Source organism: Falco punctatus, assembly GCF_963210335.1.
Source record: "Falco punctatus genome assembly, chromosome: 8".
NCBI classification, from domain to species: Eukaryota; Metazoa; Chordata; class Aves; order Falconiformes; family Falconidae; genus Falco; species Falco punctatus.
In genome coordinates, this window is record NC_137588.1 from 63820490 (window position 1) to 63844374 (window position 23885).

Below are 23885 nucleotides of genomic sequence, written 5' to 3' on the forward strand. Positions count from 1 at the left end.
CAGCCCTTTGCCCTCCTGAGATGGGCTCACAAGCCTGAACTCCTGGACCTGTGAACAGTACAAGTACAGGTGACGTGGGAAGGGCATGACAGGGTGTGACTGTAGCCTCAATCCTCAGTCTTTTAGGACTTGTATTATTTGTGATTGCAGGGTTCAAAGCTACCCACTGGCTACCACTGCTGCTCCAAGTTATCATGGGATCTCTACACTTAACGCTGATTTGTCTTTAAAGCTGTCTGTTTTCTTCCTCCCAGCCCCTTTAGCAGGCTTTCCAAAGCTTGATTGCTCCAATTGTGCCAGGATCCCCCTGATTTCTGAAATAATTTATTGATCAGTTTATCCATTTGTTCAGGTCAGCTGTTCTTTAAGTATTTCTTCCCATCCCCACCATGTTTACATGCAGTGATTGCATCCCATCTTGTATTCATTTCACTCATATGAGGGCACTCTCCTTCTGTAATACCGACTGTCCGTTCCCCTGACCATAGTGTCCCTTCTAGGAGTCTCCTCAATGCTTATGAATGTGTGTGACAAGAATTAAGCATAGTATTATTCTACATACAAATGGCACTAACACTGTCCTGTCTCAGCTGGAGACACTTCATGCGTCTTAAAATACTTTTTCTTCATGTTCACACGATACTTCCCTCCCACAGCCATCCTCTGATTGGCCAGGTTAGATACAAGTCATTCTCCTCTGCCATTGTTTCCTACTGATGTGCTTCCAGTTTCCAACAGATTTATGTTGCTGTTAGTTCATGTGTGTATGACCTTAATCTTCATACCATTGAATTTCATTTCAGTCTTACTACTCCGGTCATCAGGATCATGCAGTTTTTCATTCATAATGCCTCCTAATTTTATATTGTGTCAAAAAACTTCATCACAATCTAAAAATTTCTCTCCTAAAGCCTTGCATTCTGTGAAGGAATGTACACTTGCATGTAGTATTTGGTTTTTTTTTCTTTAACATAGCCACTGTTTTGTATTTTGAAATCGTATGACACCATCCTTACTTAATATGTTAAAAATTCTGTCTGCTGGACTTGCAGCTCAGATCAGTGCCTCCAGAGTTTGGCAGGGAGGCCGACACAGTAACTACAACTTCTCTGAATAAACTCTCTCGCATTTTGCTGCCACGTTTCATGGACCAACACACTGAAAAGTATCTTATATGTTTAAAATCCATTCATGCAGACAGGCTGCCCCAAGGCACTAATTTCCAGTGTTAGGAAGTATATGCAAAACTATGAACTAGCCTTAATTATCCAGATATGATGTATGCATAATACACAACATGCAGGAGCAAATAATTGTTTCAGGAAACATCAGTATATTCTTTAGACTTAAACATTTTTTGCTGTAGTGCCCGTCACATTCCAATATTGTGTTTCTTGTATCTGTTTTCCCTCCTTTTTCCTCAGTTGGTTGTTTTGGGTTTTGTTTGGTGGGCAGTTGCCCAGCTCCGATACTTTGGTAGCTGTTGATGGCTTAATTTGTAAACACATGAAGTCCAATTATCTCTCAAGTTTGATGGAAAACTGTGGAAAACAGAATAAGAGGGAAATTTATCTTTTCAATATTTGTTTCACTGCAAATTCTTGAGGTAACTGAACTGGCGAAAATGGCGCCCAAGTAACCTTTCACAGCACAGAGAGGCAAGATCTTCTGAGAACTGTTATATGTGGTATGATTCATATCAGAGTTTGGGGCAACACGATACTCCAGATACCCTCAGCTAGGAGATCGCAAAGCCCATTTCTATTTGAATATCCCAGAATAGCACTATGAACCATACATTAGATGACATACAATGACTATTTACAGCAGCCCAAAGAATAGCCTGTGATGGATACCAGCTAGGACGTATTTTAAGCCCATATTCACTTTCATGTTTGGCCGGCATTAATGAATGGCAAGACATGCCACTGTAAACAGCCTGAAGACTGGGTGTACACTGAGATACACCAGTGTGGCAGATTTGCAGTATGTAAGCACTTCCACTGAAATCATACATCTATTTTGCATACAGATAACAGAAAAAGGAGGACACTTAATCTGCCAGGCAAGGATTTATCTGCAAAACTCACCAGAGGAGTAAGTTTTGGTGAAGCCTGGAGGCTGCAGACTGATATCAGGAGTGACGAGGGCACAGATAGAGTAAACCACTGAATAAAAGCATGATGAGGACACTTTGAAGAACTGACAAATGACCCATAGCATACAAATTAACAGTGATGCATCATTTTTTTCTCCATTTTGTTTATACCCGTGGGTTTTGAGGATTAGACATTTGTAATGCCTGCCATGCTGCAAAAGACCCATTTGCAGCTCAGAGCAGTGGATGGTATCAAGTATATCAACAACAAAGTATTCCTTCTTTAAAAAGTAGCCATGAATTTTTGGCCATGTTATCATTACATTTTGAATACATCCTGAGTCATATTTTCTTATATATATCTGTAGTTGATCAAAAATATAACTGAATTTGGAAAGTCTTAAGCATATGATGCAATTATGAAACTTTAATGCTTTTGCTGTTTTGTTTACATTATCTTCAAAAGGCTAAGAATTTCTGAAACATTTTGTATCTAGTTTAAAAGAGGCAAGCTGCATCTTCTACAGCCCTTTTTTTGTGATTCTTCTTCTGGGTTCTTCTTAATTTAAAATAAAATTACTGGTTGTTGTGATAATGAAAGAGAACAAAAAGTATCCAGCTATTTATCACTTTACTGATAAGCAACTAAGTAGCAACATAGACAATACATTCCAAATGACAAACACAGTTGGTTCAATAAGGAATATATATGTCTGATAGGAATTCACAGAGTATGTATTTAAGAGCACAAGAATAAGACTATTTGCTTCTTGGAAGAAGGCAAAGTCTGCCTTGATACACAAAATTAAATTGCTTCCTTAAATTAATGTGGCAAAGGTGCTATGTTACCTCACAGCTGAATTTTGCCTTGATACTTCTTAATGTACTGAGACATTTCTTCTAGCAGTACATCTCCACTAAAAGCATATTACAAGAGTTCAGAATAAGCTGTGTGTCTTTCAGCTGTCATGAAGTCCTAATTATTTCTTAGAAATATTTGTTACAGCCTTTTCATGTTTTGTACATTAGAAGTCTCATTTTTATAAGAAAAAAACATTCAGAAAATAGAGGAGAGTGGGGAGAATCATGGAATCTGTTCCACCTCAGACAGCTTACATCATGACACCTCAGATTTTGAGTTTATTTATTTTTCCCTCAGCCAGGGGGTTGTGTGTGGTGACCAGAACTGCCCATTTGGGCTGGTGGGGCCCCTGTCTCCCCTCTCCTTCCTGTCCCCATGGGCAGTATCCCTGGCTGGGTCCCAGGACCATGTCCTAGCCCAGGGTCAGCAGCCACACATGCCTGGTGGGAGCCGGTCGGGGCTCTGAGGCTCTGGACACTCCGACACTGAGCCAGGCTCTCTGCTCCCTGGCCCTGCCGCTGGCAGGGTCTCTCCTTTTGAAAATGGAAGTGGAAAAAAACAACAAAAAATGAGGAAACCGGGTGATGTTCTTTCTTGCCATTCATTGTGTTGTGGGTATGTGTTGTACAATATTATGTGCGCAGAGCAGCAGGCTGGTTTTGTTCCTTGGCACCTCACTCTACACTCAAGGACGTCTGAGGTTAAACACTTCATTATTATTCTGTCATTAGCACCGTGATGCAATTCCCAGCCCACTGACAGCTGCCAGAGCGGCGTCACTCAGCAAGCTGCCAGGAATTGCAAACGCGCAGGGCTGGGGCTGCTCAACACCCTCTGGGGCAAACGTCCTTCCTGCTTTAAATATTGAATTTCTCTGCCATGTGTTTTCTGTATCACTAGAACAAGGAGGAGTGATGTAAATATAGAGCTGGGAATTTGGAAACGTACTGATTGTAACACAGTGCTGTATTTTAGGCATGTTTTATCTCAGTATTAAAAGCATCCCCAAGCATTACATTTCACAAAATCCGTGAATGTTAAGATAAGTATCCGAATTCAGTTTGTGTTAGGATGAATCCACCAATCCCTTGGGCTTTCTTCCCAGAACGCTCCCCTCAGCAGAACTCTCCCACACCTCCTCACTGCTGGCAGGAGCAGGGTGGCTGCTGGGGTCCCAGCAGGGCAGGGGCTCCATCGCCCTGTCTGACCTCGACCCGCTCCTACCACCACTGGGACTATGGAACATGCTGGAACTTTCAGGGAGTGTTATTATATATATTTATTTATTTATTTAAATTTTAGCTTTTTAGGGATTCCTGATCCCTACATTTAGGGATTCCTGATCCCTAAAGAAGACTTTTCTCAGCACATTCACAAAGTGCTTGGTGGCTAAATGCTGCCCTGGAAAACATGATTGAGCTATAAAAATACAGCCTATAGGGATAGCAGCCCAATCCCTGAAGATTAGATATAATAATTCATTAAACTATTATTATGAAATTAATTAATATTAATAGTTTAATTAAAATATTAAATTTTACATGTTGATTAGAGACCAACTGTCCTACAAACCCTACTGGATATAAAGCAATTGTATGCTAAATTTTATTGGTGGCATAGCTGGGACGAAACTGTCTTTTAACCATGTTCTCCAAGTATGAAACCTCTAACGCAGCGCTGGGTTTTCTTCTGCAACTCAGAACCCAACAGAACATGGCTCCAGCCACTTGGCCTGGCCACATCTGAACCGTGGAGGTCTCCCATGTTTTACCTGCGAATTCCCACATGGAATCAAACAATGGTTTGATGAAAACTAAATACTTCGATGTGGTGTTTATATCCGTGCACCTTCTGCTTGGTGTTGCAGAGGAGGTCTAGGTAGAAAATGAGAGTTTACCTGGTCATTGCTGTAGAAGGGGACCGGTGCCCAACGCGTGGGTGCTGTGCCAGCGTGACCAGGACACCCTTCAGCGGGCTGTGACATGCCGACAAGGGTTCCACTTTTTTAGTACATGAGGTTGTTAAAATAGAGAAGGGTGGCAGAGATTTCACTGAAATTTTGGGAGGGTCAAGGCAGAATCACCTGTGTGGTCCTCCTGAATGGGGATGACACAAAATGACGAAGTCCTAACAGCAAACCAGAACCCCTTGGGGGACACCAAGGTCCTTTTCTGCAAAACCTGTTTCCAGAAATTGTCATTTGTTTTTCTTTTAGGTCTTTTTCTGCAAAACCTGTGTTTCCAGAAATTGTAATTTATTTATATTTAGGTCCTTCTCTGCTAAATCTGTTTCCAGAAATTGTAACTTTAAAAAATAATAAAAAATAAAATCCGTTTTCCTTCAGGCCTGGTGTGTTATAATCAGGTCATTACGCCACAGGGAAAAACAAATAGTTTAAATAAAACTGCCTTTCTGTTTGCGCCGAGAGCCACGGCCGCCTCCTTAAAGCCTCACCCGCAAAAGGAAATAACACGCAGCCCTTTACAGTGCTGCCAAGTTCTGACTTTGTCGCATTTTTCTCCAATTCTTAGAAGACTGTAAGAGTAAAACGGCCCACACAAGCAGAGTGGGGATGCCGGGACGCCCGCCCCGCCGCCGCGGAGGGGCGTGACCGCCGCTAGCCCCGCCCCGAGCGCGCTCCCGCGCCTGCGCCCTAGCGCCTGAGCGCAGTCTCGCGAGAGGTCGCCCCCCTCCTTTCAGCGCTCCGCTCGGCCGCGGCGCGACGGGATCTTTCGAGAAGTCCCCCCGCCCCGAGGAGGCAGCGCCCGCCGCCGCCGCGCATTTAAACGGGCCGAGCCGCCGCTCCTCAGGCGTCTCAGTCCTTTCGCTTCCTGCAGCCATGTCGGTGGTGGGCATCGATTTGGGTTTCCAGAGCTGCTATGTGGCCGTGGCTCGCGCTGGCGGCATCGAGACCGTCGCTAACGAGTATAGCGACCGCAGTACGCCGTGAGTGGGGCTTGGGGCGGGCCGCGCCGCTTTTCCGCCGTTGGCTGAGGTGCGGGGCTGAGGCGGCAGCCTCCCGCTGAGGGGAGGCGCCCGCGGGGCACGGGCCTGCTGCGGCGGCACGCTATCGGGAAGGGAGCGGGCCGGGCCGAACGGCCTCCGGAGTGCTGAGAGAAAGAAACGATGTCATGAGGCGCACGGGGAGAGGCGGCCGGGTGAGCCTCCGCGCCTTTCCGTGTAGTGTGATCAGTTTGTCCCCCTGGGGCAGGGCTATGTGACCATCCAGGGGATGGGCGTCGCGAATAGGACGGAAAGCAGCCCAGTCTCTGGTGCCGGACCGAAGAGCCGTGGTTTCTGTGCTGGGTGCTCCCGGCGGCGTGCCTGTCCGCTCTGCAGGCGGGGTCGTGCCGCCGGGCTGGGGCGGCGAGCTGCGGGTGGCTCTGGGCGAGCGCCTTGGCCTGCCGCTGGGTCTGAGCTTGGAAAAGCTTCTTAACAGCCTTCCCTTCAGCCTGTGTGTCTCTTTGTTCGACAGGGGTTCTCAAAAAAAAAAAAAAAAAAAAGTAATGCACTTGCTTGGCGTAACCGGTCTTTTAAACCCTCGCTTGAAACTAGGCACTGGGTTGAGGAGGGGACAGGGAAGCAGAATGTGAATGGATATACAGTGCCAGGCATCTGTTTCCCTGCGAAGGGGACTGACCAGTAGTGCAGTTTGCTGGTGAACTTGGTCTTCAAACACGTTATACTTTACAACCTGTGTAGTATATTTTAACTCTGCTTACATAAATAGGGCTCCCAACACATTTTTCAATACAGTGTGCACTGCCTATTTCTATTAAGAAACTTGCTAAGAAGGAGAGGGAGAACTGGGATAAAATTCTTCTAAGAATGAGTTGCAAAATAAAGGTGCAAAAGGAACTTCCAGTGCATCAGATCTGAAAGGGAACTGCTTGGAAAGCTGTATTAAAGTGTTTCAATATCTTACCTCCATTTTTAAGCAGTTACTAAAGTAAATGGCAGTCTTGTGAGATAATTGCATTGTCTTTGGGGTTTTTCTTGTTTTGTAGTTGCTTGGGTTTTTTTTAGATCTCTTACATCTGTTTATAAACACTGGAGCCATAAAATGACCTTGCTCCTCATTAAACACTACTTCAGCTTTGTGCCTGTTACTGTCACTAAGCAATGAATAAACAGAGAAGGAAACTTTATTTGGTACCTGTGCTAGAGTAAGGACTAGTTTCATAAGTATTCCTAATAATATGGAAGTTTTAAAGATGACATGAACTAAGAAGCTATTTTTTAAAATTTCTAGCGGTCTTCTAATAGTTCTAGGTATCTGGCCCTCAGGAAGCTGGAGTTATGCTTATGTCTATTTGAGATATGAACACAAATAGCACTCATTGAAGGAGATGAGCTATACAAAGTATCTGACCCAATGCATCTTTCAGAAAATAATTCAGTTATGAAAGGCTGAAGTGAAATTGGAAAATATTAGCATATTGAAAATGATAGCTTTTCGCAGAACTCTAATCCTCAAGTACTGTTCTGAGGGAATGCAGAAAAACATTCTGTAATATTAAAATAAATTCTTAACAATTAAGTGGCTATCTCTAAACAGAAAGCCTCGTTCAGGAAAGCCAGTACTTAGCATTTCTTTACAGTGACCTCTGGGGAAAGTTGTGTAAGGTGTTGTGATGGGCTGCCTTAGGACTCTGCCTATGGTCAGGGTTAAAAACTGTTTTCTATGACATACAAGTTTTGGGAAGGATTAGCAGATACATCTTATTGTAATCATTTGTATTGGTAAACAATACTGTGAATGTATTGTACTTAGTTCAGTAGCACAGATGATGCTGTCACTGAATTCCTATAATGCTACATGAATTCTTCCAGAATCCTGTAAAACTTGAATTTGTATCTCCAAAAGCAGTGCAAAAATGTTTGTCTTTGAATATGATAATTCTTAAAGTAGAGAAGTAGTAGAGAGAAAGGTAGTAAAAAATGTAAGGTAGTTTCATTATCTCCCTAGAGATGGAGGGACTTAAGTTAAAGAGGTGTAACTAATCTTTGGAAGCTGGCGCAGACCCTCAGTGTAGAGGAAGTGTGACAGGGAAGGTCCTCTGAGAAGGTGATATCAGGTGTGAGGGTTGGGGTGAAGTAGTGCCTGCAGGTGTGTTAACAGAGCACATAGCTCTGCTTAAGCTGCTCCGTTAGACCTCTGATGACCTTCACTGTGATTGTTTCTACTTAAAATGCTATGGTTAGTTACTCAACTTCCAGTAAACCATGTAATAGTATAACTTATCTTTAATGAGTTAGCTGTGGTGAACTGATTTGGGGAATGAGACTGGCTGAAAGATCTTCCTTACCCCTCTCTTCAGTTTAACTTACCTCTGTGCTGTGTCCCTCTGTGGCTCCCCAACGCTGTTAGGAGCCAGGGTCAACTCTGGACAAGGGTTGGGGTGGACAGAATGGGAAGGACTAGGGCCAAGTAAAAACCATCCCACCTGTCTAGCTGCAGCTCCCCAGAGACACTTGCCTGTTCATAAAGCCAAGCATATTTAAGAATAATGTACGTGCTTAAGGGTTTTATTCTCTGTATATCATATGGAAGCCTGTATGTTTGATTACTGTATATCTCCTTTTGTAGAGGGGGGGCTTCTACCTTGAGGTTTTAGTCTGGCAGGCTTAAAGAAATCTATAATCTAAATTAGTGGATTTGTGGTGAATGGGGGCTGATGGCTTGTGAATTTAGCAGTGAAGCAGATGGATTTTTTTTTTTTTTTGTCCAGGAGAAAAGCAACAATTTATGTTTGTCTTAATTCCTTCCTGTAGACCAGAGTAAATTAATAACTACCTTTCTGTTCAGGGCCTGTTAGATATTTTTTTAGCTGTATGCTCCGCAGCTCCTGTTCCCTTAGTATGGGCCTTAGGGTCTACTTAGCATAGAACTTCCTCACTTCTTGTGAAGTGATCCTTGAATAATTGTTTCAAATAACATTTCTGAATGAATCTGTTAATTCTTTTGCAACATAGGCTTTAGGGTGGGCCTTCTTTCATTTGTTAAGTTATTAATAAATTGGAGGAAGATATGAAACCAGTGCAATTATATCACTAGTTAGTCTTCAGGTCTGATTTCGATAGTTTCTGTTTGGAATACCAATTCTAAACCTCAGACTGAGCTGGAATTTGTTTCTTAAGGCATAATCCTGCTGTAAAGCAAATTCTTGACCTGCTGCATAGAGAGTAGCTTAATTGTGCTGTTAATATGTTGTATGAATGGTAAAGATCTGCTTGACTAATAGCAATTTTTTTCCCCCAGTAAGTTCACCTCAATGGTATGAGGAACTTGGATTAGAGGGCTGGATTTAATTTTGTTAGATATCTAAATCAAAAGGCTTAACAGGACTATGAATTTTTCCAAAAAGGAGGGATTTTCTTTGTCTCTTCCAGAGCTACAGGCTGTCACAAAGTAGTTTGAAGTAAAGTATGATTTTTTTTTTTCCCTGTTATCTACATTATTTCAGTGAGTACAGATGAAACTCATAAACACCAATCTTCCTGTGCAGGTTTTCTTCCTGCTCTTGAAGGGGTTTGCAAAGCTGGGAAGCTCAGTTACATTTGGTATAGATGTGTAGGAAGGTTTTTCTTAATATCTGATTTAACTCATGTATTTCTTCTGAACAGTTGCAGATTTCCTGTATGATTAGCAAACAGCTTTGAGTGGCTTAGATTTATGGGTAATTACTGAGATAAAGGGACTCTACCCAATTATTGCATAGCTGTAAAGCTTGAAGTAGCATGAATAAGCTTGGGTTTGGTGCTATCTTGCAGTGAGGAGCATTGCTGTTCTAATTGAACTTAGTGCTTTTTTCTTTCCAGAATTCACAGAATGTTCCGTGCACATGTTGCAGTGAGTGACCAACTTTAAACAGTATTTGGTCCATTAAGAATCTCTAGTCTGATTATTATCAACACTTCTTAAGAAAGAGATGCAGTGCAGTTCTAGCAATCACTTAACTGGCCATCTTTCTTGTTATTACAGATCATGTATAGCCTTTGGACCCAAGAATCGCTCAATTGGTGCTGCAGCTAAAAGCCAGGTGAGCGTATAGTTTGGGTAAAAGCAACTGCAGTAGTCAAGAATCAGATTAGTGAATGTATTTATCACTGAAGATGATGTCTCTGACCTGGTGTCCTAGTGTCTCTGTAACTGTAATGAACAGCTGAGCTGAATTCAGCTGTTCAGCATGTAATGCTGCTTTGTCATCTTGGATAGGAATCTAAGGGTTGGTTATTGTACATAGTGAAATGTACAAAACCCCCACCTCTTAAAAAAATCAGTATTATCAGGATTTCTTTTTTTGGTTGCAAATGTAAGTTCTAAAGCTAAGCAGTAGTGTTTCACCCTACCTTAGCTTGTTCCAGTTTGTGTGTGTTACGATAGCTTTTAATTATGTGACTACATTCTGTAGAATTCCATTAAGTGCATAGTTTTGGCTGGAAGGGGACACACTTGAATGTAAAGTATGTGTAGCTTTCTTGACTCTTTGTTATTGTATTGCAACCTAAATATCTTGAGCATTCTTGCTCATACTTTTTTGAGTTTCTCTTGGTGTAGGAAGATAAATATGATTTAAGGACTGAGAAGAAGTTAAGCTGACTTGTCTGGCTTATGACATTTGGGTCCTGCTGTATTGTATCTTGTGTTGCTGTGAAACCCCTATAAAACATTATCTTTTTTTGAAGTCCTCTACAGGAAGTGACTATTCAAACACTTGGTTTTTCTTAGCCTAAAATACCTAGAGATGTGTGAAGATTCATTATCTAGAATACAAAAATGACTGGACACAACCATGTTATTCAAGAACAGAACAACTGTACTAGAACTAAATACAGATGTTTTTTCTGGAATTGAGTGTCTGCTTAGTTAAAGAAATTCATTGATACAGAGATCCAGTAGAGATGAGGTACGTCCTGCAGAAACTAAACCTACAGAAAATCAAAACCAGGTTACTTAGGAAATAGAGACTTGACTGAAACTGAATCACAGGTAAATGTTATGTGGTACAGTGCTTGTGTGCTTTGTCAACTACTGCAGTTTTTTTCAGGATGTGTATTGCTGTAATGTAAAGGAAAGAATTTAAAAAGTTTACTTACACTACATGAAAACAATCTATAATTATTTTTCACCTGTTTGCACTGATCTCTGCTATTAATAAAAGATATATACCTTTTGTCAGTTGAATCAAGTTGACAGTATAGTCTTGAGGCCCTCTTGACTCTTTAAAACTTCATGATGAAGGTCCTTGAGCTGTTTTGTGAGAATCTGTTGACTGTCACATGCATGTGATGCACCTGAACTGGAGTTTACATCAATATGCTTGTTATGTTTGCAAAATTCCTGGCTGCAGCACAATAGAAAGGTAGGATGGTAGGAAACAGATGAATGGAGAAAGATGCTTTGCTAACACTTGTAAAGTGTTTCCTACACATAAACTATGAAACTGAGTGGTGTGTTAAAAAATTCTTGATAGAATCTTGGCTCTGCTTTCTAGCATACATTTTATTTTAAGTCTCAAATTCCTGTAGGTTACCTGAGCAGTCAGAGGGAGGCGGCCTTCTAGCAACTACCTTAATATCATTAAGATACAACTGACAAAAAAATTCTGGCGAAAGAAGCATGATAACAAAGCTCTGTTTTCTGTTTGAAATTCAAATGTTCCCTGACACATTGTATTAAAGATTTCTTTTCCTTTAGGTTATTTCAAATGCAAAGAATACAGTACAAAGTTTTAAAAGATTTCATGGTCGTGCATTCTCAGATCCCTTTGTTCAAGCTGAAAAAGCAAGCCTTGCGTATGAACTTGTCCAGCTGCCAACAGGCTCAACTGGCATCAAGGTAAGCCTGGCATACTTGACAAAGAGCCAGAGGAGGAAACTTTTATCAGTTTCCTTCTGTCTGTTTTGAATCTGCTTGCTGTAGTTTGTGTTCCCTTGTGGATGAAAAGCCTTAAATAAGGAATAAAAGGCTAATGATGCAGGTAGTCTCACCAGGTATTAGGTGAGACTTTTTTTTTTTAGTTAGTTTCTCTGCCTTGCAGAGCTGGTCCCACATGAACTGCTTTAGCAGTACTTTCTTCCTATGGTGAATTTGGAAGGCAAGCTGCTTGACCAGTATACATACATAGCTGCTGTCCAGATGCTACAAGGGTGTGTAAGGTGTCAGCTTAGTATTTCAGGTGATGTGGTTAAAGATTTGGGTTTTTTCAACAATGGCTGAACTTCTGATTAGGATTTTAGCAATAACATTATTATACTCCAAAACAGTAGGGGGAAAGGCATCCTAGGCATTTTCTAGCAGTTGTGATTAAAAGAAAAAAAACAAAACCTGTGTATGTGAATTTACACGTGCATTCCATTGTTTATCTTCTAAACTGATCTGCACAAGCTAGGCTATTGAAGAGAAGGTTGTATAGAGCTGCATTACTACTTAAGCTTGCTCTTAGTAAAAACAGTTCCTTGCATCTGTTTCTTGTGTTTGTAGAACATGGTTTTTGCTGTAGTGTAATGTGTGCACAATTTTTATTTGAAGGCCATGTATATGGGAGAAGAAAGAAACTTTACTATTGAACAGGTGACAGGAATGCTTCTTACCAAACTAAAAGAGACTGCTGAGAATGCACTTAAGAAGCCTGTAGTTGACTGTGTTGTTTCTGTAAGTATGTGATAGTAAGTTTTACGTATTTGGTTAGTATCTTAAACTGAGATGACTGCAGTATTAAATTGCCTGTGAAACCTGAATTTCAGGTATTTGTCTGCTCTGTTTAAAATAGGATCTTATTCACATCTTTTCTTCAAAACTAGACTTGCTTCATTAATGATAAAATGTCTTAAATTGCTGCTAATGAGAAGCATAAATAATATTTTATACCTCTTTCTGGTTCTTCACTCCTAAAATGAGTGGCTTGCAGGACAGAATGGAATAAGATTCACAAAATAACTTTGTCCTCATGTAATGTCTTCTGTGCTTATTCTGTTGCAACTGAAACTAACACTAAATCTGAAGGGTACATCAGCTGCACTCTATACTGGCTCTCTATACACACTTGTAACTATTAGCTAAAGATTGCTCTTCTAAATGCTATTATTAGCTGTCTAATCTTCTTGCAGGTTCCTTCTTTCTACACAGATGCGGAAAGAAGATCTGTGATGGATGCTACACAGATCGCTGGTCTCAACTGTCTGAGACTGATAAATGAAACAACTGCAGGTAATGGCTTACTATCTCTCCCTCACTTAATGTTGTGGGTTTATTAGCTAAAAGGGCTTTTAATCTGTCAGTGATCCATGCCCCTCTGGAATTACTGCTGGTTTTGTAAATTGAAAATTGATTAGTTGATTGTAAAGCTCCTTAATCTCTGGTCTGTTTTTTCATTGCTTTAGAGGCATAAAGATATTTCTTGAATATCTGTTTTTAAGCAGTGTAGCCCTTCCTACTAGCTGCATTGTGTTCTTCCATGTTCCTTTGGCATTGGGAGTTTCATTTAATGAGATACTGATTTCTGTAGCTTGAAAAATAAGATGAAATGCTAATGCTGTTTGCTGATGTACCACTTATTTTTTAAGGAATTACAAAACTGAATGTCCTAATTATACTCTTCAACTTGTTTCTGTGTAGTTGCCCTAGCATATGGAATCTATAAGCAAGACCTGCCTGCCTTGGAAGAGAAGCCACGGAATGTTGTTTTTGTGGATATGGGGCATTCTGCATATCAAGTTTCTGTTTGTGCATTCAACAAAGGAAAACTGAAAGTAAACAGTCTGTTATGCATCCATTTTAATTACCAGTAGAAATATTCATCGGTGCCTACATGGATGGTGACAGGCAGGCTTGCCTGTCTTGACACAAGTGTGTCCAGACAGCTCAATTCATAGTCTTAAAACAGCACTTTGTCTGGAGTTAAGTAGGGCAGGGAACTAGAGAGCTTTTGAGTAGTACGTGGAGGAAGCAAATATGCCTTAATCAGCAGACTTTAGCAAAGAATAAAAAAACTGGATTAAATTGTTTATTTGGAAATTATCTCACTGAATGCTGCTTTCAAAAATACTCAGCTCAATAATGAGATCTAGCATTAAACTAGGAATTCCTAGAATGGTGTAAGTGACTCTTTTAACACTAATGGTGCTTATGTAGTAAAAACATTCCTAATTACTTTAAGCTGCAAATGAAGCAAAGTGAGTTAGTCTACTTCTAAGTGTGAGTTGCCAAAGTATTATTGTTTTCCAGCAAATAGTAGCATTTGTTAGTTGGCTTTTTTGTGATGACAATCTGGACTTCTGCAGTTCCAGTAGCTTTCTCTTAATCAGCTAGAGAAACACAAACTTTAAAGGTTGAGGTAGTGAAATGAGGAGAAAGCTGAAAACATTAGTTTTGTTGTGGTTCTGTTTCCATCCTGTGAGGAAACGACCTACATCATGTTCCTCTCGGATTTGTCATTTAAACTTCAAAACCATAGAAGTATGGCAGGGATGCTTTTGAGTATAGAATGGAGAGCTGGACAGCAAGGCAGCTAAAACTGTGTAGAGACCAAATCTAGTCTTAAGGTGCATTGAGAATAATGTGATACTGTACTGAAATCCTACAACAGAATGATTTCTTGTGAACTGTAAATTTTTTTTTTAGGAATAGATGTTTAAGGAGTAAATCAGCTGAGGTGGATGGGCTACAGATGTTCTTTGCAGATAATTCTTTCATCAGAACTAAGCACCTATTTGCAAAAGTTACTAACAATCTCTTAATGTTTTATTTTTAGCTTGGTGTAGGCATGTTCTAGCCTTGTGAGGCATCAAATATTAAAACTGGGATATGATTCAAACTGACAGTGGCTAAGCAGAATTTGGAAACTCTGATGGTCTGCTTAAGAGTACAAATTACTGAGCAGATAGGGCAAGGCTTAACACAATCTTTCTAAATTTCTTTTGAAAGTTGTCACCTCACTGAAGGACAGCTGGGTGCCTAAGGCTGCTTTTTAGCATTTGAGATGGCAGATGTGTGTGTTCTTGGGTTTGTTTTCCTCCTCCTGGAGGAGGAAATTTTAGGCTTTAAAAATAAAGCATCTCTTAAGATGTGTACAGCTATTACTGAAGTTGTGATCCACATAAACTATCAGGTTTTAGTAATGCAATTGCTACTTGAATTGCCCTGAAATAGAAGAATAGCTTAATTGTTGCCAGCAGTGTGCATGAAATGTGAAAGATGAGTATAGGACATAGGCTTGTTGTTTGGGATAAATTAGGCTTCTAGGTGAGGCTTATCACTGGTGATGGCAGGGGCAGAATAGAAGTGAGCTGTAATGGGTTTCTTTCTGTTATGGTTGCATTAGTATGTCTTCCTCCATAGTAATGTTGGAATACGTGCTTTGATTTAAAGTTGGGCTGCATGTGAAACAAATGCTTTGACATTAAGTTCTCATTGGTTTTGCTGAGATAATGACAAATTGCACTATTACTGAAGAGTTAAATTTTTTTTAAGGTTCTTGCTACATCATTTGATACAACACTTGGAGGCAGGAAGTTTGATGAGATGTTAGTTGAATACTTTTGTGAAGAATTTGGAAAGAAATACAAACTAGATATAAAGTCAAAGATTCGTGCGTTGTTGAGGCTATACCAGGAATGTGAAAAACTGAAAAAACTGATGAGTGCCAATGCCTCTGATCTCCCAATGAACATAGAATGCTTCATGAATGACATAGATGTCTCTGGAACAATGAACAGGTAACACTTATACTTTTTCAAATGTAAGCTTTAGTGCCCTTTGTTCAGGTTGCTTTGGTCAAGAAAGAAACTTAGGAGGTGTAAGAACTGGCACTTTATACTTCCCTCCAGTCCTAACATGCAGAGGTGCTTATCAAAGTGATGTTTAGAAACTGGTCAGTGGCCTTGAGTTAAGAGGGCTGTGGATGTTGCATCTAGATTACTAAAACCAAGTTTGTCTGGGAGAATGTGCTAAGTAAGTATAAAACTAGGACTGGGGGCAGAAAACCCTGCAGTATGTAGTTAAAATGGCATTTTTTTCTATTTTGGCATCCTGTTGTATTTGCAGTATTAACTTGCTTATGGTATACTGCAGCTCTATTTATGGCTTCTTCCAACAGAAGCAAATTTTTAGAGATGTGTGACGGACTCCTTGCAAGAGTAGAACCACCCCTTCGCAGTGTGCTGGAGCAAGCCAGTAAGTGTATGCACATTCTCTATTCTGCATACAGAAAGGAGACAGGCTTCCTTTGGGTGTTGACAGAACCTGGACAGATGGTTTTAGCATAGCTAACAATTTTTTGCTTAGCAGTTACAGGCTTTCTAAAACTTCTTGCACAAGCTAAGATCTGAAATTCTTACTGCTTAGAAACTTACAGACCAACCATTATTCTAAGCTTGTTCCATAAAACTTTTAGTTTATGATATCAGGATATTCAAAAAATGTAGAAACACTTAATCTGTAAAACCTGTCTGACTCCCTTCTAGAGTTAAAGAAGGAAGATATTTATGCAGTAGAAATAGTCGGTGGTACCACAAGAATCCCTGCTGTAAAAGAGAAGATCAGTAAATTTTTTGGCAAAGAAGTCAGTACAACTTTGAATGCGGATGAGGCTGTTGCACGAGGTTGTGCACTGCAGGTAAAAAGTGCTGTTTGTTTTAGCTGTGAGTATTTTTACTGAAATCCATAAATATTTGAGCCAGAGTCCACATGTAATGTGAAAGATACTTAATGTGTATCATAGAATGCATTCAGATAAGCTTTTGGAAAGTGGTTGGAAGAATGAGAACAGCAGCTCAAGTGATTCCTTTGTGCTGTTCTAAGCCAAATTGGTGGATCAGTGTAGCTTGATGAAACATGTACACTGCTTCTGTTGTGGCTGGAAACTGGGAGTCTGATAAAGCTCTCATGTTTTCTCTTCTAGGCTCCTTTGGGGGCCTAGGTTAAACATGCAGAAACCGGAGTATTTTGGGGTTTTTGTGGTGTGTGGTTTCTTACAGCACTGTCAACTTGTGATATGGCAATTGCTTAATGTAGATGGAAGTGAAAGCTGTTCTTGCTGATGGAAACCTTTTCCCTGAGCTGGAGTCAATCACTGTTAAATAGCTTAGGCAGTAGTTAAGTATTTTACTAGTGCTACCACCTATTAAATATACCTTCATTTTGCCCTGATCACCTCATTTCTCTCTTCAAATGTTTAATGTGTGCTTACAGCTCCGTTCCATCAGTGGTATGAACTAGCTGTTGGAATCTACTTAAAGATAATTTTGTGTTACAGTATGCAAAAAGCCTGGTATTATTGTCACTCTAAAAAGTAAATTTAATTGAGGTTTTCTGACTTTTTATGTTGGCACTAAAAATTTGGTAGCCTAACCCTGGCAAACCAAACACCATGATGACTCTAAACCTTGTGTAATTCCATTTTCAGAGTGAACAGACTGTATAACAGCTCCCTGACAAGGAAGGGTATATACAAGCTTCCAGTGCCTGTTATGCAGATCCTATGTCTATCAGTATTAGTCTCTCTTAACCTAGAGTAAATCTACATATTAAGCAGCATAAATAGCTGCTTGCTGAATTAAACTGCTATTCACCTGAAGCTTGAATGTTTGTAATACGGTTTTTGTGCTCTTTCAGTGTGCTATTTTATCCCCGGCTTTCAAAGTGAGAGAATTTTCTATCACGGATTTGATACCATATTCTATTTCTTTACGATGGAATTCACCAGCAGAAGAAGGGTTAAGGTAAAAGTTCAATCTTCTTGTATGATTACACACATCCTAAAACTAAGTGGTGACAACTAGAGTAAATAATGCTTTTAGAACAGTGCCTGTTTAAAAAAAATCAAATTTTGATACTTTGTTTTGTTTTCTACTGTCATTAACTTTCAAAAAAAGTATTGAGTGGCAGTTTAGCACTTCCTGTGTGGCTGTTGGTCTTATTTTAACCTAAAATGTTAGGCTTTTACCACTTCTTCAAAAAGCTTTTCCTTAAGATATGAGTATCTAAAAATTTTTATTAACTTCATTGGATTCATTATTCCACATAGTGAATAAATGCTGTCTTCTCTTGCAGTGACTGTGAGGTCTTTCCCAAGAACCATGCTGCTCCATTTTCTAAGGTCCTCACATTCTACAGAAAGGAACCTTTTACTCTTGAGGCATACTACAGTTCTCCCAAGGAGCTGCCTTACCCAGATCCTGCTATAGGTTAAGACCATTCTATAGCTTTAAGCTTTGTTAATAGTGTCTTATACATGTTTGGTACTTTCTGCTGTCTACATAGCCTGGAAAGGGCAACCTACTGCCAGTGCTGTAGAGATAGGTTTCCAAATTCAGGGATCCACAGTAAAATGAGTAACAAATTTTATGGACAAGTAGGTTAAATAAAGAGCATCCTAATGCTGGAATAAATGTGAAAGGGGCGTACTGAGATTTGTGCAGTCTCTTGCTTTGATACAAGTAGCACTAGCTTTTACAGTGTACTGTAGAAAATTTCTAGTAGCCATGTATCCTAGCATTGCTGAGTAAAGAATTGAATTGTTTAACTTCAGTAGGATTTGATAATCCTCTGGGCATGTGGCAGTGATCCATTGTCAGAAACAGTCAGGTTTTACTTTACATCTAGTGATTAAGTTAATCAAATGGTATGGGTTTTCTTTGATTTTGCTTAGCTCACTTCTTGGTTCAGAAAGTCACTCCTCAAACAGATGGATCCAGTTCAAAAGTGAAAGTCAAAGTCAGAGTAAACATCCATGGTATCTTCAGTGTTTCAAGTGCATCTTTAGTGGAGGTTCATAAATCTGATGAGAGTGAAGAGCCTATGGAGACAGATCAACATGCAAAAGAGGAAGAGGTAATAAATTTTGTTGCTCCTAGTTACTTAGAAAACTGAAGCACAATTGGCCAGGGTCTGGGAAGGTTCTAAGACTTGTATAAGGATTTAGTAGACCTGTCCAGCAACTAATTATCAAGGTGTGATTAAGCACTAATTTAAGTATGTTACAGCAATGACAGATCTCTTGAAACCAGTACTGTGAGGTATAGATGAAATGCTTAACCATGGAGCTGTTGCTTGCCTATAAGCCTAGAAGCTTATTTCTGCCTTGAGGCTCTACTTCAGTTTTCATTCTGTTTATTTTGCCCAAAGAGCATTAGGTGTAAGTGATGAGCCTAGGAATGGAAGCAATCATTGTTGTATGAGTCTTCTAATATGTCAAATTGGATCTCTTTATGAATTTCAGAAGATGCAGGTAGACCAGGAAGAGCAACAAAAGACTGAAGAACAACAGCAGGCCCAGCCTGAAAATAAGGCAGAATCTGAAGAAATGGAGGTAACAAACATTTCAGACTTCTGTTTCCTTACAGGATACTTCTGGAAGACTTATGAGCATACGTAGTATGTGAGCATATTTGATACCTTTGTAGCTCTGGAAGCTAAACTTCTATTTGCGTATATTTGTAGTCTAGCAGTTAGAGCTGTAGAAGTACATGAGTGGCATGGATAATTGCAGACCTGTGAAGTGGCATGTACTGATAAAACGGGTGAACTCTCCTGTTCGTAAAAGAAATAATCATTCAGTTCTCAGTAACTTACTAGAATAGTGTTCTACTGCAAGCACCATTGCCCTGTGAATGTAGTCAGTGTGCCCTGAAAGGGTCAGTAGCTGTGCTAATTGTCTCTGATTTCAGCAGCTGAAGTGTCAGAATGCCAGGGTAGTATGTAGCTCTGATGTTGAGGTATACTAACTCGGTAACACTTTTTCCATTGTAAGTCTTGAATATTCAACTTTGATGCAGTTTTTTACTTCAGATGTATTCCTTCAATTCAGACTTCTCAGGCTGACTCAAAAGACAAGAAAGTGGATCAACCACCTCAAGCCAAGAAGGCAAAAGTAAAGACTACTACGGTGGACCTTCCCATTGAGAATCAGTTGGTGTGGCAGATAGGGAAAGACATGCTGAACTTATTCATTGAGAATGAGGTAAACTCTTACTTGCCAAAGCTAAAAATTCTATTAGCTGGGCTCCAGAAACTTTGCTGTTCATTAAACGTGGTTAATGGTGATCAAGGGGGAAAGCCACACCAGTTGCATGGGTGGTTGGTTTGTTGTCTGTTTTTGAGGTGAACAACAGTGCCTCATGGAGCCAAAATACATTTTTCCTGTAAAGTGAATGCCATAACTCTTTCTAAAGAGGTGTTCTGCAGGAAAGCTAGGTCACAGGGTGGTCATTTCCAAAATCACCTGCAGTTCCAAGATACTTGGCTGCTACCATCAGGGTGAAGGTTGCTCAACCAGAGCAAGATTGTTCCATACTGTGCTGGATATCCCACCAAAACTGAAATTTAGTTTTTATGTATGTGCTTTGTTTAAAACAGTTCTGTAAATCACAGTATGTCAAACTTATGCTTTTGCTAACAAGGTATCCTGGTAATAAATGTTAATTATTTAACTCATTAGTTAACTAATTTTACAACTTGTTTACAGGGTAAAATGATAATGCAGGACAAGCTTGAGAAAGAGAGGAATGATGCCAAGAATGCAGTGGAAGAATATGTGTATGATATGAGAGACAAACTCTGTGGTATTTATGAGAAATTTGTTAGTGAAGATGTAAGTATTACTAGCTTGATCGTACTCTAATACATTTTGTTGCAATGAACAGTTATAGTCTAAAACACAGTATCCAATACAAGTCTGAAGTTACTAAACTATTTTCAGACTTTGTTTGGAGAAATCTTCATAGCCAGAAAGCTTAAAAGCTATAACCTAAATGTGGCCCAAGTACAAGCAGGTGGTACCCAGGATATTTCGGGTGCTCTTTTCCAAAACAGTTGCAGCAATAAAGATATTATCAGAGCATGTGTTTGCAGACTGAAACAGAGTAGGAACACTTGCACAATTGTCTTAAGGCGACCTATTCTATTTGGACCCTTTGTCAGTATTTAGTGACAGTTTAAGATTACAAAAAAAAAAACCAAACCACCCTAGCTAGGAACATAATAGGCGGGATTAGTCTGACTAAATCTGGGCCCTTGCATCTGAACAGGTTGCCTAAAAATTTCTTGATATTATTAATTAGCTCTCCTTGTTGTACTGAAGGAACTTGGTGTATAATTAATAGAATTCTAAGCTAGGCGACTGCACTAGTCAGGTGAATCACTCAAAGATTATAGCAGGAGCCTTGCCAGCAGGGTGTCTGCAGAGCCTAGATACCCATATTGGAGCTAAAACTGGAGAAAGTTAAGTGAGATTCATGACACCTTTGAAGAGTTTCCTCTTTTCAGTGACTTCATCATACAGTGATGATGAAAATGTGAAGGGGGGAAAACAGGCTTTTATGTGGCAGTATTGATGTGAACTGTGGGTGTTGTGGATGGTGCTTCCTCTGGCCTGCTCTCCACCACAAAGCCAAACTGAAGAATTTTACTTTACTATTTTTCACTTGAATAGGATAGTTTCAGACAGTTCTTTACACTCTAAAAATGTAACCCTTCCAGAAAGGTTCCAAATACTTCATACCGTCTGCCATCTAATAGAATCCTCACCTATCTATTTTGTGTGGATTACTTCAGGATCGGAATAATTTCACACTGAAGCTGGAAGATACAGAAAACTGGCTTTATGAAGATGGTGAAGACCAACCCAAGCAAATTTACATTGACAAGTTGGCAGAACTGAAGGTAAGTGGTTCTGGCATTCCAATAGGAATTTACTGAATCTAGAGAACTTCCCTCACACAGGAGCTGCCGTGGGTCTGCTGATTCAGAGATGAGCACTGGTAGCTACTTTGTTTGTTTATGAAGTATACAAGGAGCAGATCTCCAAAGGACCTGTAATGTTACAGGGTTGAGGGAGACTCAGTCCTGTCTGTTCCAGGGAGCTCAGAAATGTTGGTGTTTCCTGTCTGATCTTGCAGAATCTTATTGTGTTTGCTGCATGGATTTTGATACCTGTTGTGCTTTGGTTTAGGCATTGGGTCAACCTATTCAGGCAAGATTTCAAGAATCGGAGGAAAGACCAAAAGCATTTGATGACTTGGGGAAGCAAATTCAACAGTACATGAAAACAGTTCTTGCATTCAAAGCTAAGGTATTTCCATACTTAATTTCTGGCAAATGCAAGGAAGTGGTACAGATCTCCTCAGAGTTCTGAGTAAGCTCTGCCAGACAAAAAGCTGGCACAACCTCCTGGCTAGCTTGTGAGTTCCCCATATTTATGGTATTTTCAGAAGTGGATGCTGGCTTGAGAACTTGATGGTCTTTCTAATCAGGTGTTGGTTTCCTCATGGAGGGAAAATGTCAGCAGCAGCAGAACTTCACTTCTCAGATTAGAGCTGTGGGTGATCAGCTTTACTTGCTTTGCTAACCAGAACAGCTTTCTGGCTAAATAGTCTTTTCAGTATTTTGAAGGTAAAAGTGTGAAGAAATAAGCACACAGATTACATGTTCAAAACAAATACTTGCACAGCTACTACTGATTTGGCTGTTTCAGGATGAACAATATGACCATCTAGATGAAGCAGATATAGCTAAAGTGGAGAAGAGTGCAAATGAAGCTATGGAGTGGATGAACAATAAACTTAATCTTCAAGACAAGAGAAGTCTTACTTTGGACCCAGTTATAAAAGCTAAAGACATAGAAGCTAAAACTAAAGTAAGTCTTTCTACATAATCCTCTGTTTCCATGAATCCTTATATTTGTGGTCAGAGGGAAACTGAGCTGAGCAGTCTGTGTTAGAAAGATGGTGGTTGGGTGTTAATCTGTTAAACTTGTCTTGGGGAGCATCAGCCATGACTTGAATATCCACCTGGTGCTGTCAAAAGTGAGCATGAGCAAGAGGTTCAGGTACAACTGCCGGTAAATAAAAAATTTCTAACAGGCTTTTTCTTTTTATTTCTGTGGTTTTCTAGGAATTGACAAGTATTTGTAATCCCATAGTCAGAAAACTAAAACCCAAAGTTGAACTCCCCAAGGAGGAACAGAAGCCAGCAGAGCCCAATGGCCCAGTGGAAGGGCAGGGAGAAGCCAGCACTGGGTCCCAGGCTGCTGACCAGGGCACTGCTGCCAGTGCCCCCACAGCCACAGAGAAGAAGCTTCCTGAAATGGACATTGACTGAATTTCAGCACTTGTTTATATTATTGCAAACTACAATAAAGCTTTAAGTTGTCAACTTTGTATGTTCTGAATACAGGTTCAAGCAAGTGCATACCACAGCACTCCTCGTAACTCTTGGAGAGCTTCGGTCAGTGCATCAGGTCAGAATGCCTAGGGAGCTAGTGCCCCAGTCACATGAGCTCAGGCTGTTGCTGTTGTATTTAAAAGTTTTGTGTTCCTGCTAGAGCTGTGGAAACAGCCACCAGCTGATTCTGTCTGATCACTGCAGAGCTGTGCCTCGGTGCAGGGCTCTCTGCCCATCCTCCTTACAGCAGCTGCTCTAAGGTGCTGCTGGGAATGTGGGGGGACACAGCCCTTTGCTCATCCTGGTTCTAGAGTAACTGACTTGTGCCTGATACGTAGTTGCAGGAGCTTTGGGAAGTTGGGGGACGGGGGAGCAGTGGGGTTATATATCCCTGGCTGCCCCCGGGGCACCCAAGGGCACCAGCTGCCTGGCATCCACTGTGCTGAGGCAGGGATGTGCTCCTGCCCAGCTCATTAGACCCTGCTTGCTCGTCTAAATTAGCAGCTTGATACAGGAGGGACCACCTGTATGTCAGCTGCCTACACCGCTGGTCTGGTCGGTTCTGACTTGTTTCTAACGTTTTGTGAGGGGATGTGCTTGCTTCCATCAGGCCCTCCTTGGGAATGCTGGGGCGCGTTTTGTTTTCCCCTGGGAAAACATATGACACGTTAGGGTTTTGTGGGGTGTGGTGTGTTTTTTTCCTCCTATGAGCTTTATACAATGATTTGCTTCTAGTGCTGACTGTCACTGAACTTGCAAAC

The 23885-nt window shown here is 40.5% G+C and overlaps 1 protein-coding gene across 2 annotated transcripts; it reads left to right on the forward strand.

The window, feature by feature from the left end:
- The first annotated feature begins 5642 nt into the window (after window positions 1–5642).
- On the forward strand, window positions 5643–23115 carry HSPA4 (heat shock protein family A (Hsp70) member 4). Of its 2 annotated transcripts, XM_080397808.1 has the most exons (19): window positions 5643–5906; window positions 9946–10003; window positions 11662–11802; window positions 12496–12618; window positions 13074–13173; window positions 13582–13715; window positions 15436–15680; window positions 16061–16137; window positions 16428–16579; window positions 17578–17684; window positions 18016–18149; window positions 18614–18795; window positions 19184–19273; window positions 19772–19924; window positions 20429–20554; window positions 21517–21624; window positions 21914–22033; window positions 22436–22597; window positions 22855–23115. In XM_080397808.1, the coding sequence occupies exons 1-19, from the start codon at window positions 5800–5802 to the stop codon at window positions 23059–23061; spliced, it is 2526 nt and encodes an 841-aa protein (XP_080253934.1). In that variant the 5' UTR covers window positions 5643–5799; the 3' UTR covers window positions 23062–23115. The 2 variants fall into 2 exon arrangements, with proteins under 2 accessions (XP_080253934.1, XP_080253935.1); XM_080397809.1 differs by lacking the exons at window positions 5643–5906; window positions 9946–10003 and adding an exon at window positions 10676–10870.
- Window positions 23116–23885: the final 770 nt, after the last annotated feature.